We start from the raw sequence: 18,335 nt of genomic DNA on the forward strand, positions 1-18,335 counted from the left end.
TTGTTCTCAAAGCGTTAATACCACTCCCAGAATGTGCTTTGATTCAGCACACTTGCGCACAAACACACACACACACACACACACACACACACTATAGCTAATACAGCACATTATTCACATGAAGGAGCATAAGACCCTTTTATGAATTTTTACCAGGCAATTACGTAAATGCTACTTTCAGTCTTGATGCGATTACTTTGGACTAAGAAAAATTGAAACAAGCTCTAAACCCTGAATTACACCTTGCAATGTGATTCAGAAATGTGATCAGCAATTTGCCATGCTCTCACTCATAATGTCTTCAAGAACAGAAACAGACTGAACTGTGATCCACACAGTCTACAGAGGGAAATTAACCTGACGTGCCAGATGGTTTGTTCCACTCAGCCATCTGTGAAAGCTTTGTTGGAAACTATTTGGAAAAGGGCAGGTACTTTCAAAACTACTTGGCAGGTGATTGGATGAGCCATCTGTCTATCACCATCTATCACAACTTCAACCAGTCAGATCAACGAAACATATATCGTTTCTCGCTGTCGTCGCTCACACCTAAACCACTCCCGTAGCTGCCTCGTAGAGCGTGGACTGTCTCGATCGTTTTATGATCTAGCACAAACGGACGCTCTATCGAGCTTTGCCAGACGATATTATGAGGTTATAATATCATGTGATATATCATCTATTTTAATATTTATATTTTCAAGGTAGATCTGCAATATGAACAGTATGACTTGCTGTTTCCTAGAAGACAGGAAAATAAGAGGCAAAACCACCTGGGATTACTGTCCCCCGACGGCAGTCTGAGACCTGTTTACACCAGCCTGTCAGCCAGCCAAGCGCTCCTGACGGCCCCTGACCACAGTCAGCCTGAGACATCAGCTGTGATCATCAGGCCAACATATTCACACTGCACTGACGAGTCAGCTCCTCATTGGTACTTTTGTTACCGGCATGTGCGAGAAAAAACAACCTTCCAGTCAGGAAGGCCTCAGTGAGCGCCAATCATCTCATTATTCAATATCTCTTCTCAATGCCTTGGCTCATTGTGTTGTCATTGAATGGAAGAGTCTAGAAATAGGGCGATGTCACTGAGAATCAACTCAAGCAGCTTGTGTGTTAACATGATCACTCTGCTGTCCATGCCAATAGCCCAATGAAAAACATCATGAGAGTGCATGTTGAAATGGAACTCGAGCTCATGTAACCCACACGTTTCAGCGTGCCCAGGGTGGGATTGGAACCCGGGTCTCCCGCGGGTCAGACCATTAACCAGCTACGCTGATGAAAATCTAGCCCTTCATTGCTGCGGGTGGACTGTATTTATACTGGGGGAGTGAGTTTAACCAACAACTCGCTACCAACTCTTGGACTCACGAGGACTGTGTTTCTCTCAGTTACACTACTATAACCTACTAAACCTATATCGTCTACTGCTGCATGAGGTGCTAGCTCTATCAAACGGTAGCATGAATCGTTTTGGAGCGCATTTTTAGTTGCTGCTCTGATTCTACCTTTGAAACGTACTGTAGGCTAATTTCTTCTTACCTTCCCCAACCATGGACACTCCTATAGACATGCCCATGAACTTGCTCTTAGTCCAGACGTGGGTGTTCACACACATCCTCTTCTCCTTGCACTCGCAGTAGAACCCGGACACAGGGGGGTGATGGGAAACCTGCTCCGCCACGAAGCGCAGGCGGTAGCACTCGGAGGCTCCGCCCCCCTCTGTACGCGCCGCGGGGTCTCTCGGCGAGGGAGCCGGGCGGGGCGAGGGGGCGGGGTTAGGGGCGGAGCTGTTAGTCCTGAGGGGCCGGACACGCTCGCGGGGGACGTCCCAGGAACAGCGGAAGCTCTCTCCCAGTATTGGGTTGTAGGGCTTCTTGGCCACCGCCCCTTTGCGCCCTTCGTGGAAGGCCGTCAGGTAGTACTCCACGAAGCGCACGATGCGCTCCTCGGCCGTGGCTCCTGCAGTGATGGACAGGAACATGTCGGGATGGGCCATGAAGTTAGCGTACATCTCCAGCAGAGAGCGCTTCTCCAGGATGAAGGTGGGGAGGACCACCTGACAGAGAGAAAGAGATGGAGAGAGTCCTTAATTAACCAGACAGTCAAGCTGATCATCATCATGATTATCACAATACATATAGAGACTTGTTTAAACACACACGCACAGACAAAGACACACACACACACACACATATATACTGTATATACACACACCACGGAGCTTCCCCCTTCTATAAACGATCAATAGAGCCCCATCATGCTAACACAGAGACAGAGCTCACTGATATTTATAAATAACATTGCTGGCACGTACTGTGTGTGTGTGTGTGTGTGTGTGTGTGTGTGTGTGTGTGTGTGTGTGTGTGTGTGTGTGTGTGTGCGTGCGTGCGTGCGTGCGTATGTGTATGTGCGTGTGTGTGTTCTGATCAGTAGTGGATTGAAGTGCCCCTCAGCCCATCTACTACTACAGCGTACTACTACTCTCTCTGAGAGTACCACTCTCCTACTGAGCCCCTCTACAGACTACAGAGGGGGGCAGGATGACATGACCCGGAAACATCTGGGTCTTTACTGTTTCATTGGTTTGAGAGGGAACGAGCTACTGTGTGATTGGTTAGAGAATGAGAGATCCATTGTGTGATTGGTTAGAGATGGAGATATCTATCGGGACCGGGACCACACACCACAAAAACAGCTCCTTCTTCACGGCTACTTAAGGATTAAGTCACCAGGGACTAAGTCAAAGAACAGGAAAAATAATTTGTTACCCACAAAAGACTCAGTCACAAAGTACTGTAGATCTGTTGATCACAGAGAGAGAATGACCTGATCAAATCATGAGGTGATCTTTATTCTCTATCTACTCTATAACAACACATGAGAACAGAGTTAATGTTATGCGTGCTGCGCATAACATCATCCAACATTAGCATCAGACAGATCAATCAAAAAACAAGAGAATTAAGAGACTACAGCAAGTATCTTTATCAGGTTATATTAAACGTAGCCTGTTATCTAACAGCAGTCCATTCCCTAAATTCATTTATATTCACATCTGTGCTGCTAATGGAAGCCAGCCAGGGAACGACAAACCTCAAAAATCAATCTCTCATCTCCGCCCGAAGCCCGGGATCAATCTGAACACAGAGACATGTACTGTAGGGTTAGTGTGGAGGGATGGGATGTGTGGAAGGAGGGAGGGAGGGAGGGAGGGACGGACGGGCAAATGCATGAATGGACGGGTGGAAGGGCAGATGGATGGACGGACGGACCCATGGGCGGAGAGGCAAACAGACTGACCGGCTTCGGAGCCTGACCTGCGTCGGAGCCACAGGTGCCAGTGTGGTGCCTCATTAGTGGAGGAGAGTCTGGACTTCAGTTGCTTAGAATTTATAAAAGGAAGTTCTTAAAAAAACTCCACTTCAGGTCCGGACTGTCTACTACTCTGTACAGAATTTTGACGGGATATCCGCTCGTTTTTTCCGCAACTTCCTTCAACAAAATTTCAGCGCCTGAATTCTAGACGTAGTTGACAATCCGGACCTGAAGTCGACTCGTCTGGCCAGCGAGACTACATGAGCAACGTCTGATTGGGACACATGCCACTTCAGTCGGCTCACCTGAGCTCCGTCACACGGATTATCAGTGACAGGTCACGCACACACCCACAGCTAGCGGCAGAAAAATAACCCTAATCTGAACTTCAACCATAACTATTCGTTTTTCATGCCTAAACTTTAGCTGTAAAATGTGTATAGGCTTATTGGGCTGAATCTTGATCTGTCTCCAACTCTAACTCGACCTTCACTTGGAGAAACGCACCCACTTACTGTACATGGTCTCAGGTGAAATCTATTGTTCTTTGCAAGCAAAATGGGAACTTGCCCAAAAGATTGTCAGAAGGTGGGCTGCTACATGCTGCTTCTTCTATTCACTTACTAGAGAGAAAGAGAGAGAGAGAGAGAGAGGAGGGATGTAGTGAGAGAGAGAGAGGGAGAGAGAGAGAGAGAGAGAGAGAGAGAGAGAGAGAGAGGGGGGGGGGGAGGGAGCTAGAGAGAGAGAGAGAGAGAGAGAGAGAACAAGAGTGAGTGAGAGAGAGGAGAGGGAGAGTACAAGGGCTTGCCAGATGGAGGGTGCGGTAGCTAGGGAAGGTATGTAGCTCCTAAATAAATGATGCGTCAAATAGGTTTGTGCTCGTCAGCACCTCCTGTAGCACTCTGCACAGTCTGTGACAGGGGCAGAGGGACTCGGCCTTCCTCAATAAGTGAGCTCCATTCCCAGTTTGAGAGATCCCAGAACGGACCGATGGATGGATGGAGCGCGGGCAGGATCCGGTCCTACCCATGCAAGGTCCATCCCTCAGTTTGAGCGTGTGAGATCTAAACCCAGCCTTACCCGAGTGAGGTCCATGCCCAGTTTCAGCTGGGACAGCAGGTGGAGGATGATGCTGCGCTGGTCATCCAGGACCCCCAGGTCCTCCTCCTCGTTGTCGTCCGTGTCCGTGGTCTCGTCCTGGGGGTCCCCATCCTCCATACTGGTCTGCTGCTGCTGCTGCTGAGCACACACATTATATTATATTATACAACGGTATAGATCCAGTCCATTGTCTCTATTGGTCAGTTTGCATTCCAGCCGTGACGATAAACATGATGGCCCCATGCTAAAATGGAATGTTCGCACATCTTTTAATATCAATCCACCTCTTATTAGTAGCCGTGGCAGTGTCCAGATCAGTGTTTACAAAGATGTGCTGTAGCATTGTCGTTGCCTGGCAACGTTCCCTTTTCAGCGGAAGTATCCGCAAATGATTAACAAATAGTACCATTAAAAATACATTTATTTAAAGTTCGTATTGTCTTTCTTTTTGAAATATTGACGGATAAATGTGGCAACCGTTGTATAAAAGAATTATGGAACTCGAAGCCGTGGGATGTCACAGATCCGTGACATCCCACTGCTTCTCGTTCTATAATGCTTTATTATATTATATTATATTATATTATATTATATTATATTATATTATATTATATTATATTATATTATATTATATTATATTATATTATAGTGTATTTTAATCCTGTATGACAGCTTATGGTATGATATTAAAATATGATAATCAATCAATAAATTAATCAATCAATCAAGCATCCTACTCATAAAGGAAGCTGATCAGAGGTACACTTTCTACTTTGATGCAGCTGAGTGACTTCCTGTTACGCTAGGCTTGTTAGGACATTCCACAAACCTTGAGTGTGTTCTTGACTTTCAGAAAGAGGAGAGAGAGAGAGAGAGAGAGAGAGAGAGAGAGAGAGAGAGAGAGAGAGAACTCTTTGCTGGCCTTGCTAATGTGTCTGGCTCTCCTGAAGCTGCTTGGCTGGGAGGCGGGATATTGTTCCTAATGCATAATGCACAGCAAGGAAGAGCAGTGGAAGACAGGGCCCCAAAGCATTGTGGGATGTGAGTAAAAAGCCCTTCCTGCCACCCCCTCCCCCCCCCCCCTCTCTCTCTCTCTCTCTCTCTCTCTCTCTCTCCCTCTTTCTCCTAGGGCTGTTTTCCCTTAGCCTCGTGAGACCATCCTGATCTAGCAAGCTCACATTCCATTTCTCTCTGCAGCTCAATCTGGCCTCATCTCAAACGATTATTGTGGGTGGGAATACTTGACTTGACAGACTATTCCTTCAGCCAATCAGCATAACAAAACTTTTGCCAAATCCAGACAGAAGAACGGAGAAAATATATTTTCCTCAGATATACTCCATGCATACTCTTGTTCTTGTTCAATAGTTATTGTTGAGTCGATTTCTGCAGTAATTACACTTATGGCTGTGTTTATTCTACTAACGTTAACGCTACCGCTCGTTGCTTCAGGAGACTGTTATACCAGCGGCTTGTATTTCATTTTCACGCATCAACTACGGGAACCAATCAGCGGCTACGCTCTACTGGGGGGCATAACAGCAATGAGAACACAGTCCCTGATTGGCCCAGTCAAAACGTAATCGGAGAATAATCATTCGAGATAGGGGGAATGCCAGACTGAGCTACGGAGAGGAACTGAATGTATTGCTGCTTGCGAGATCAGGGTGATCTCACCAGTTTCCCCTCTCTCCACGTGTGAAGCCACAACAGCCAAGTGCAGATAATCATATGACAGCCCTACAGACAGTATCTACAGGATACACCATGCACAGTAAATACTACTACAGTCAGACAGGGAGCCTTACACGGAGACAGCCATGAAACCACAGCTACAGCGGTGTAGAGCTAATGGAGCGGTAACTTCCTCTATAGTAGCCTGCTGGTGATCCCGACGGGAGTTTGATCACACTGCTTACACCCATCCTTCTCTCTCAGATCTACATTCCCGACGGGAGTTTGATCACACTGCTTACACCCATCCTTCTCTCTCAGATCTACATTCCCAGGGGTGTACTGTAGGATCTAGGGGTTGATTTCAAACACTGGGTCCCTCTCCCTATAGGACACATGCCTCAGGAAGGAGTAGAGAGCAGCAGAGTGAGATTCCAGAAGGAGAAGAGAAAAGTAAAGACGCAGAAGAGAGAAATATAGGGGGAGACGGGAGGAGTGGAGAGGAAGCAGAAACGGAGAAGAAATGGAAAAAAAAAGAAGAGGAGAGAGGGAGCAGAGAGGAGCTAAAGGGAGTGTGTTTGAGTTTGTGATGAGCAGCAGACTGTCAGGTGACTTCTTTTTTTTTTTTTTTACTTTCTATTTACAGTATCTAAACTTGACTCATCCTTATAAGGACACATAAAGGCCAGTGAGGGCTGATGGGACAGATTTGGCCACAGCTACAGCCCTGCCGCCATCTCCTCCTCCTCCTCCTCCTCCACCTCCACCTCCACCTCCTCCTCCTCCTCCTCCTCCTCCTCCTCCTCCTCCTCCTCCTCGGGTCTGCTGGTCCCAGCTACCAGTCTCTCCCCAGAGCAGCGAAGGCACATCTGAATATTTCATACTGGAACACCAGAGCCCGGCCATCTTTCTCCCTCCCTCTCTCTCTCTCTCCCTCATTCTCTCCTTTGTTAGTCCTATCACATTCATGTATGTCTCTCTCTCCCAAGATTAGCTTTTACAGCAACGTGATCAAACACTGTTTCATACCACTTCACTTTTTACACTTTTATTCGGACAATAGGTCTTACAGAGACTATATACAGTACAGTACTGTATACTGTATCTAGCCTATGTGAATCAAACCTATAGCCTGGATGTCTCAGGTGCCATACTCAACCAGCTGAGCCATACTGGCTTGTATAAAGTGCAGCGACACTGATGGAGTTCAACCCCAACCAAGGTCAATTGATGTACTGTAAATCCACCAGTGTGATAAGATCAATCAATACACACCCCGGTCTACAACAGCACCCTGCTGTGAAAGAACACAACAGAATGAACCTAGTGTGGTGTGCTAGATAGAGTGTACATGCATGCACACACGCACACACACACCTAATAACGTTTCCTTCTGCACAAACATTTCTTCAGTCAGCATATTGTGTAATGTGTAACCCAGCTACATACACACCAGCTTCTCTGTAATACACACTTCTCCTCTCCACACACACACACACACACATACACACACACACACACACACACAGACAGGGAGAGAGAGAGGGCAGGGGGGGTAGAGAAAGGAACTCAAGAGTCTGACTACACTAAACAATATTTGTCGTTCTGCCGTCAACAAACTACAAGTGGGAAAGAACAAGATGTGCCGTGATATTGTACAGTACATCCAGACTCACCCTCCTCTCTCCCTCCTCTCTTATCTTGGTGCCCCTCTGTGTCCTGGGTCAGGAAGTTGTTGATAATCTGCCACCCCCCCCCCCCCCCCTCTCTCCACTAGCCCACACTCACATTGACGCTGTTGGTCTGGCAGACAACCACAGGAGCCTTGGTCGCTGTCCTGCTGGATCTCATATCCACCATCCAGAGAGAGAGAGAGAGAGAGAGAGAGAGAGAGAGAGAGTACAGAAAACACTGCCTGAGTAAAGTCACAGCAGTATGTTAGAGCTGAGGAAAGAGAGGGGCGAGGGAGGAGGCAGGGAGGGTCAGACACATCGCTGACCGCTGGTCTGGTGGAGACGCGGGGAAAGAGAAAGGTGGCGAGAGTTAAAGAGAGAGAAGAGAGAGAAAGAGAGAGAGAGAGAGAGACAGAGAAGCAGGAATGGCTGCTCCGGGCTGAACTTCCAACGGCGAGATTAGCAGTGAAGCTCACAATCCTCTCTATCGCTCCATCTATCCATCCATCCCTCCTACCAATCTCTCAGCCAACCCCGCCCCCTCCACCCCCCGCCCCCAACACACACACCCACCCACACACACCCACTGGCATATCCTCACCTCCTCTTAAGTCTCCTCCCCCTTTCATTCCTCCCTCCCTCCCTCCCTCCCTTCCTTTCTGTCCATCCCTCCCTCCCCCCTTTCCCAGATGCTGCCATGGCACAGTCTGTTTAATTACCGCTACAGAGAGCAGCTGATAGCTCTACAGTACAGCTCGGCTGTGTCCCACTTCTCTGTCCCTCGACTCCCCCTGCGCGCTCAAACGTCAAAACACGCTCACTCGCTCCATTACTGAACATATTTTGGTTGTGGTCGGGGTGCTAGACAGAGGTATAGGGGGGGTGAAAGGTTTACTGGCCATTAAACTACTAAAAGACTTGTCTTCGCACACTGCTGGGTGTCGGTGACCTTCACCTGTCCGCGTCACTGCTTCATCAACATCATCATCATCAGCTGCGTGTGTGTGGGTGTGTGATCCAGTTATCCCAGCCTATAGTCCCATGACTTGTCATGCACAAGCTGATCACATGACTCTTCATCCTCCTGAGCTCAGCCTCAATGACCTATTGTCTAACGCGCACGCACGCACACACACACACACACACACAAACAAACACACAAACCCAAGCCCCCCGACCCCCCCCCCCCACACACACACACACACACACACACTAGTAAGGGGGGGGGGGGCGGGTCAGGGGGTTGGAGGAGACGAGGGGGAGACAGGGATTATCCATCCCATAATATAATCTCCCTCCTACCAGATGGATGAAGGATGGAATTCTAATTCCATATTCATTGTCATGACGACCGTATTACTTATGATGCTGACTACTAGACCATCTCCAATCATTCTGTTAATCTTAATATGTGGAACAGGATTAAAATACCTCAGGTCTACTGAATAAAACTGTGTGTGTGTGTGTGTGTGTGTGTGTGTGTGTGTGTGTGTTACTAAATCACAAATTAGTCTAATATAAAATATTTGCAACAGTAAGTACAGCGGATCTGCTATCAAACTCGTGACCAGGGACTACAGTTGAAAACTAGCCTTCTTGGCTAATTCTGGTATACTCTTTAATGTACACTGCCCCTGCCAAGTAAACACATAAACTAAACTGACTCCTCTCAGCCCTCGAGTTTCAGAGGTTGACGTTAAACTGCTGACCGAGCACACCAGGCATACCAGCCAGGGGGCCAGTCACGCTGACATAACGTAGCATACTGGCCCTCTGCGTCTGCTCCCTGGTTCAGGGTAAATTAATGGATTTACAGGAGAGAGAAGAGAAAGGACTGAGGAGAAAGAGGAGCGCAGATGACCCCAGGCAGCCTGCTGCAAATAGCAGCGCCAGTCCCAGGAGAGTCAGCACCATCGGACCCACAGACCTGAGAGGCAGTAAGAAAATATCTGGCGTCACGCATGCGGCTATTGAGAGACTATGATCACATGAGGTGAACAATTAGTAGCATTGTACATGGGTGTGTGTGTGCGTGTGTGCACGCGCGTGTGTGCGCGCGGGTGTGTGTATGACACGCTTCCATTTTTTGCATCCGTCCCCATGCTCACAGAGGCATCACTATTATGGTTCCTCTCAGCTGACTTCACAGCACATTTGTGTTCCTGGTAAAGCAGCACTTTTTCGAAAAGCACCATTGTCATGAATAATTAATATGTGGTGTGGTCCTAAGGGAAGTGTTTAATGAGGGCACGTATACATACAGAGACAGAACGTTCCAAATACTCAATGATGGAGAGGGGGCGGGGGTACAGTGTTCTGCATAGTTCTTCCAAGTATAGATGGATGGATGGAGGCAGGCGGGTGGTCGGACAGGGACAGATAGATAGATAGAAAGAAAGATAGATAGATAGATAGATAGATAGATAGATAGATAGATAGATAGATAGATAGATAGATAGATAGATAGATAGATAGATAGATAGATAGATAGATAGATAGATAGATAGATAGATAGATAGATAGATAGATAGATAGATAGATAGATAGATAGATAGATAGATAGATAGATAGATAGATAGATAGATAGATAGATAGATAGATAGATAGATAGATAGATAGATGGATAGATGGATAGATGGATAGATGGATAGATAGATCTAGGGGGGGAGGGAGAAAGACAAAGGAGCAGGAGAGAGAGAGAGAGAGAGAGAGAGAAAAAAAGAGAGAGGGATAGCCATTCTTCACACCAGAACACAAACTCCTTCCTGGGTTCACCAGCCACAGTCACACTCACACAAGTCAATGAAACAGTTTCATTCATTTACATTACATTACAGTCATACACTTTCATCCAAAGCAATTTACAATAATTGCATTTAACATAGGAAGTCGGTGTACTACTACTCACCAGAACTCACAAGTGCATCTCCTTTCTAAGCAAGTGACTAAGAGCATAATCTAGTGCAAGAAGGCCAAGTGCAAGAGTAGCAAACTAAAAATGCAATAGGTGCTTAAGAGGGAGGATCCTGGTAGTTCTTTTTGAAGAGGTGAGTTTTGAGCCTGCGGCGAAAGATGGACAGCGACTCTGCTGTCCTGACATCAGTGGGCAGTTCATTCCACCACTGCGGGGCCAGGACAGAGAAGAGCCGTGACCGCATAGATCGACCGCAGGGGCCTCAGAGTGACAGGGCAATCAGTCTCCCAGAGGTACCAGAGTGTTAACAGCTAGCCTACATTGATTACTGAAGTGGTGATTAATGGATGTAAATTGTATATTTACACTCTCAGAAAAAAACTGTTTATGTAGAAGAACCCTCTGAAAGTGTCACATAGCACCTTTTCTACAATAAATGTAGCTGGGCAAAAACATGTCCGACTCCAGGTGCATCAGCACCGGCTCCCCCCAGGGCTGCGTCCTTTCCCCCCTACTCTTCTCCCTGTGCACAGAAAGCTGCACCTCCAGCCACCAGTCTGTCAAGCTCCTGAAGTTTGTGGATGACACCACCCTCATCGGACTCATCTGTGAGGGAGATGAGTCCACCTACAGGTGGGAGATCGACCAGCTGCTGTCTTGGTGTGGCAAAAACAACCTGGAGTTCAACGCTCTAGTGGAGGTGATTGTAGACTTTAGAAAGAAACCAGCCCCCCCCCCCCCCCCCCCATCACACTGAATGACACCCTGTGATCACTGTTGACTCCTTCTGCTTCCTGGGCATCACTACCCCCAGGGACCTCAAATGGGAACTAAACACCAGCTCCCTCGCGAAGAAGGCACAGCAGAGGATGTACTTCCTGATGCAGCTGAAGAAATTCAGAATACCAAAGAAAACATTGGTTCTCTTCTACTCCTCCATCATCAAGTCCATCCTCACCTCCTCCATCACCATCTGGTACTCCACCGCTACAGCCGAGGACAGGGCCAGACTGCAGCGCGTCATCCGGTCCGCCGAGAAGGTGATGCGTGTCCATGTTATGCACCACGACCGAAAGCAAATTCCAAGTATGTTGAAAAACTGCATGGCAATAAACGGATTCTGATTCTGATTTTCAATGTCATTATACATATAAAAAAGCAGAACGTTGGTGTTATCTCTTGATTGTAATAGAGTTACAGATTAAAAGTAAAAAAAAAAAAAAAAGCTATAAAAACTAACTTAAAAAAACTTTCCCCCACTAATACTGATTGGTATACAGTAGTATAGAAATATGATCTAGAACAGCCAGTCCAGGATACAGGCAACTACCCCTGTTATCTAACGCCCCCTGCTGGTGATGGAGTGGGCCAGAAAGAGGAACAATGATCAAGGGATGTAACAATGACAAAATACACACAAAACACACACACACACACACACACACACACACACACACACACACACACACACACTTCCCCTTGCTTTGCAGTACTCTGGCTGCCTGTCAGCCATGATAAAGGAGAGGACCATACAAACGGATATCTATGGCCTCCCTAATGGTACCACTGGATGTTTTACAGTTACTCTACACCAGAGAAAGAGAGAGAGAGAGAGAGAGAGAGATAGAGAGAGAGGGAGAGAGAGAGGGGAGAGAGAGAGGGGGAGAGGGAGAGAGAGGGAGGGAGAGAGGGAGGGGAGAGGGAGAGAGAAAGAGAGAGGGAGAGAGAGACAGGGCGGGTGATGATATAGGGGTGATGGTAACAAGATAAAGAATGTTCCAGTCCTACCATGGCCAGTTAGGTTTACTATAGAACTATAGACTGAGGCTACATGTCCTGAAACAAACACATTAACATATGGAAGTCCTGAACACACAAACACACACACACACACACGGATGTATTGAATACACAAACACACACACAGGGATGTTTGGCCCTGGTCCTCCTCAGTGTGTGTGAGGAGGAGGATATATCTCCCAGTGGGCTTATGCAATCTGGTATTTGCATGTGAGTGTCAGAGTCAGGCCTGCCTGAACAATGCTCCATGAGCCTCAGAGGACCCGGCTATCGCAACGACACCACACACACACACAGACACACACAGACACACACACAGAGACACGCACACACACGCGCGCACACACGCGCACACACACACACAGACACAGACAGACACACACAGAGACAAGCACACACACACGCACACGCACGCACGCACGCACACACTGTGGCATCCTCCCCAGGGGGCGGGAGGCTGCCCCAAGAATGCACCGACCGGCTGCCCCAGGACGAGATACCCCACTTCACCACCAGGGACAGTGCGGCCAGGTTGTTGAAGGCATCTACCGGCCTTTTCTGGTCGCCACGGCAACCCTGCAGCCCAGCTGCAGGAGATTGTGTAATCAAGCCCTGACTGGGAGAACACCAGCTGGGGCAAATCAGCTAACGAGCCAACAATGCCTTAAAACTCCAGTCAGGGAGGCAGCGAGGAGGCTTGAGACTCAGTGAGTATGATGAGGTAGCCTGGCTGACACTCTCATACACCCCAACAAGACTAACCGCCTTTTGTTTGTCATCCCCAGAAGTGAACCGCCGCACTCCCCACCTGGATTCCACGCAGGACGCCTGAGGAAGCCCAGGAAGCCTAGGGACCGCGGCTGAGTCTTTTTTGTTCACCTATTTTTGTTTTGGTTGCACCAATAAACGCGCCGAGGCGCTTAACAGCTCCAGGTCTCGCTCTCCCTGTTGTTCTCCACCCTACCTGCTCTGCCCGGGTGTCCCAACACACAGCCAGACACACACACACACGGCCAGCAGATGCCAGAGGTCAACCAGACACAGCTTTAAACGTGTTTTAAATACATACTTTAAACTGCTTGTGTGCGTACGTGCATGTTAGAGTTCCGCCCATGAATGCATTTCATGGCTCTGCGCGCACTCCTGAGCCCAAGCCCAAAAACCCTGTGTCTGTAGCGCCCCCCCACAGGGAAGTTCTTTTAATTTGTGAATTCGCCCTGTTATTTTTATTATTTTTATTTATTTAACCTTTATTTATACAGGGAAGGCCCTTGAGAGCAAGCTCTCATTTACAAGGACGCCCTGTTACAGTGCATTTTAAAACAATACAAACGATTAAACAAAATAAAGCAAGACTATAACAAAATTACAGTACATATAATAAGAGAAGCAAGAGCAATCCCTATGTAACGTATCATCTAGAAGAACTCTAAATGACTCTATGGAGATCAACCGGTCCAGTTTTAGTGAGTCCTGGAGCCTGTTCCGTTTATCAGGAGCGTAGAAGGAGAAAGCAGTCTTTCCTGACTATTCACATGGGGAATAAACAGTGATGTGACTGCGAGCATGTTTGGTCATTTGAATCATTATTGCTTAGGAGTGAGGACAGGTACATAGGGAGCTTGTCACATAGGGCTTTATAAATAAACAGATGACAGTGTTGCTCTCTTCGAATCGCAAGAGAGGGCCAGCCCAATGTTTCATATATAAAATACAGCGGTGTGTAAGAAACCCATCACCAGTTACAAAGCGCAGAGCACTATGATACACCGCATCAAGTGGCTTCAACACGGGGGATGCAAATACACAACATCACCATAATCAAAAACAGACATTATCAGTAATTGCACAATGGACTCTCTAGTGTAGAATGAAAAGCAAGCCCTATTCCTGTATAGGAAGACACATTTTCTCCTCAGCTTTCTGGTAAGGTGTTCTACACGGGTCTGAAAAGAGAGCTTAGTGTCCAGCCAAATGCCAAGATATTTATATGAGTTCAAAATTTTGATTTGCTCGCCTTGGAGTGTATGAGTACTGTCTGAATTGTCATGCCTAGGGGATCGTGAGAACAACATCCATTTAGTCTTGTCAGGGTTTAGGACAAGCTTGTGATCAAAAAGAGACTGCTGGAATGCATCAAAGGCAGTCTGCAGGCTTGCAGCGGTCGATGTAGGAGTGGGGCCAAAACTGTACAAAATTGTATCATCAGCATAATAATGGATGTTACAATGCGGAGTCAAATATTATTTATATAGCGAGCAAATAGAAGTCGACCTAAGATGGAGCCCTGTGGAACATCTTTACCAATCACAAGAGAACTGGATGTAACACCATCAGCAATGCAAGATGGCTAATATGAAGGCTCTGTGACGATTAAAAAAAAAAAAAAAAAAAGCCTTTTAGAGCTCAAAATTGGCAGCCATCTTGTATTTGAATGTCAAAAATAGGTCAAATCATTATATAAACACCAATATGTATTCCTTGACCAAAATAAGCTCTGAAACCATGTATTGTGCATCATTGTACTGTCAAACCATTAAAAAGTTAATTTCCACAGCAGCCATTTTGGATTTTGGTCTCCGCCTTTTTTTTAAATACACCCCGGCTAAATTAGTTTATTAACCCTCCTAGATGACAAATCCATTGATAAACGGACCTTTGCTCTCCCCGGTCACAGAAGTGCCACAGATGACCCAACTAAAGCTCCTCTGAGAACCAGGGACTAGAGCATTTTTCTACCCTAAAGTTTTTGTAGGGGGCGTGTTTCTCAGTGATAGAATTAAAAATATGAGAGAAGTGATCAAAGGCTAACAGGGTCTGGGATTGAGCAGACTCTCCAAATCAGAGTGAAATACATCCTGTAAAAAGCCCTGCTCTATGAAATCCTTAAAATGACGCTTCCTGATGACACGTCCCTTTGACTTATTAACTTTGGCCACTCTAACACAGGCTGTGGGGCAGTGGTCACTCAAGACCCCACTGTGAGGATATTTGAATCTGTTGGTCAGCACAAGGTCAATCAAAGTGGATTTAGAGGACTTTTTTTATATTTGGTCTTGTGGGAAACAATGAGCTGAGAGCTGAGCTCATTCAGTCTAGTAGAACTCTCAGAGAGCCAGTCTAAATTCAGGTCACCCAAAACAACCAATGCGGATGAAACATATTTAGACAACAGTTTCCCGATATCCTCTAAGGCCAAATTCGGTGCAGAGGGTGGGCAATAAACACCAATAACTATGATATGAATGTCGCCACCCAGACAGATATCTAAAACAACATATTCAAAGCATTTTGGGACCATGGAGATTGCAAGAACATGTGCAGCTAAATGGTCTCTGACAAAGATTACAACTCCACACCTCCTTTTGATTTTCTATCTACTCTAAAAAGATTGTAGCCATTTATGGCGGTATCTAAGTCGGGGGTTCTCCCAGACAGCCATTTAATGGGTTCTAAGATGGCCCACTCCCCTCCACCGAGTTTCATGAAAATCGGTCTGGTAGTTTTTGCATAATCCTGCTAACAAACAAACAAACAAACAAAAACAATAAATAAATAAACACGTGACCGAAAAAATTACCTCTCGCCTTACGCTGTAAAAAGGTAAAAATAGAGCGACAAGTAGACTAAAAGAGACAAAAAAAGGAGAGAGAGAGGGGGGGAGAGAGAGAGAGAGTGTTATAGATTTATTCTAATAATTAAGAAAAGAGTAGTCGAGAATGCCAAGGTTCATCTTTGAAAATCCAAGCTGGTTACCTTTATTCCAGATAAGTTACGAGTTTGCAAAGTCGGGCTCAGAGAGGAAGGAACATCCACCAAGAGCAAAGATTATCTTGAGAACAGGTTATTATAAACAGTGTGGGTGTGACCATACCTGCATATACAAATACCTCACTAGCCAATTATAGTGAGTAGGCTAGGCCACAGCTCAAGTGAACAAAGACAGGGATCAAAGATAGTTGGGAGGAGGGGACCCCTGGGGAGGTCTCCTACCATAAAGTTGATTAAAAGGCCTGGAGATAGGGGGTCAGGGCAATAAACAAAGGGCAGCTTCTTGCTTTTCACAATGTCTTGATACAGAGAATACACTCATTTGAATGTATCTATTACAATTTCTATTACAAGAGAGAAAGAGAGAGAGAAAGAGAGAGAGAGGACACCGGCAAACAAGCATAAAGAGGTCTCCTCTGCATCTCATCTCAGAGACCGGATTGATGGAGCTCCTTTCAGAAGGCAGAGAGAGAGAGAGAGAGAGAGAGAGAGGCACTAAATGGAGGCCAATCAGTATATTTCACTGATTTCACATTAGTCCCGCTCTAGGTAGACTGGAGCCAACTTACACAGACACACACACATACACATGCGCGCGTGTGCACACACACACACACACACACGTGTAAACACACACACGCACACAGAAACACAAACACACACTGATAGTGGCTGAGTGAAGCTGCATGGCTGATCAGCAGGCTGAGAGGTACCTTGGTCTGCCTCTACTGACTCTCTACTGACTCTCTACCGACTCTGACTCAATGAATGAGTTAGAAGAGTATCAGTGTCAAGTCAGTCTGAAGAGGATCGACGTGATTGTCTTTCTGAGCTCACACTCTCAGCTTTCACTGGTGATTTCAACAACAGCCTTTCAGATCAGATGGAATGAAGGTTATTGAGACACATACTGTGAGATAATGTGTTTTTCCAGACTGCTCTCAGACACACAGAGTATACTCATGAGAGAGCGAGAGAGGGGGTGGAGGGGTGGGGGGTAGAGAGAGAGAGAGAGAGAGAGAGAGAGAGAGAGAGAGAGAAGGGAGAGGAAATAACAGGAGAAGTTTCTATGTCATCTATGCACTGTAATATTCTAACCCCATTACACACACACACACACACACACACACACACACACACAGAGCTGGCTTCTCTCAGTCACCCGGGAGGTGTGATCAAACTAGAGCATGGCCAATTAGCACACTTCTGACATGGCCTCGGGATTTCTGATGCCGCTGTTCAGAACTACAGTATGCCGACCCCCAACCCCTGCCCACCCTCCAGGAGAGTGAGTTCTAATGAGCCTCTCTACCTTGTGGTACCACTTCACATTACAGCTCGGTAATAACAAGGTAATACCAAGGTGATACCACAGTAATACCATGGCAATTACTATTAGTTACTAGTAGTAGTTACCAGGTAATACCATGTTAATATCTACATTATTACAAGGAAATTACCAGCAATTACCAGTGGTTACTAGTAGTAGTCACCTGTGTAGTTACCCCCCCAGTCCCATCCTAACATGCTATTTAATTTTAGGATTTTAGGAATGTTGGTACCGTAGTATTAAATAGAAACAGATCAAGTTGCATTTTCCAGATCTGATTCCACATTTTTACATAGAAACTATCATCTTTTTTTCCAGGTAGCGAACCATGAGCGCAGTTGTGATTTTAGGAAGGATATTAAATATTTAAAAATTAAATAGAAACAGGCAATGAAGAATTTTCCAGCTCTGATTCCACATTATTACATATAAACTACTGTCTCTAACAAATCATGGGCTTAAATAGGATGTTAGGAGGGGATTGGGGTGCAACTACACAGGTAACTACTATTAGTAACTACTGGTAATTGTTAGAAATGTCCTTGTAATAATGTAGATATTAACATGGTATTACCTGGTAACTACTACTTGTAAATAAAGGTAAATACCATGGTATTACTGTGGTATTACCTTGGAATTACCCTGTTATTACCGAGCTGTAATGTAAAGTGGTACCACAATGTTTCAACAATATTTCCTGAAGCTTCATACGGTTCTAAGAGTGTAGCTGTACAAGCTCACGCCTGCAGTG

General features: G+C 46.2%; 1 protein-coding gene across 1 annotated transcript in view; it reads right to left on the reverse strand.

Annotated features, from left to right (window-relative positions):
- Positions 1-18,335, reverse strand: part of osbpl10b (oxysterol binding protein-like 10b) — a gene marked incomplete at its 5' end in the record, with an annotated part of 35,101 nt that overhangs the window by 7,152 nt on the left and 9,614 nt on the right. Inside the window, 2 exons of the mRNA XM_084444513.1 lie at positions 1,546-2,062; positions 4,402-4,560. Coding sequence (XP_084300639.1) covers positions 1,546-2,062; positions 4,402-4,560 — 676 coding nt within the window. The remainder of the gene's footprint in view (positions 1-1,545; positions 2,063-4,401; positions 4,561-18,335) is intronic.

Source organism: Borostomias antarcticus (assembly GCF_949987555.1).
Source record: "Borostomias antarcticus genome assembly, chromosome: 10".
In the NCBI taxonomy this organism is placed as follows: Eukaryota; Metazoa; Chordata; class Actinopteri; order Stomiiformes; family Stomiidae; genus Borostomias; species Borostomias antarcticus.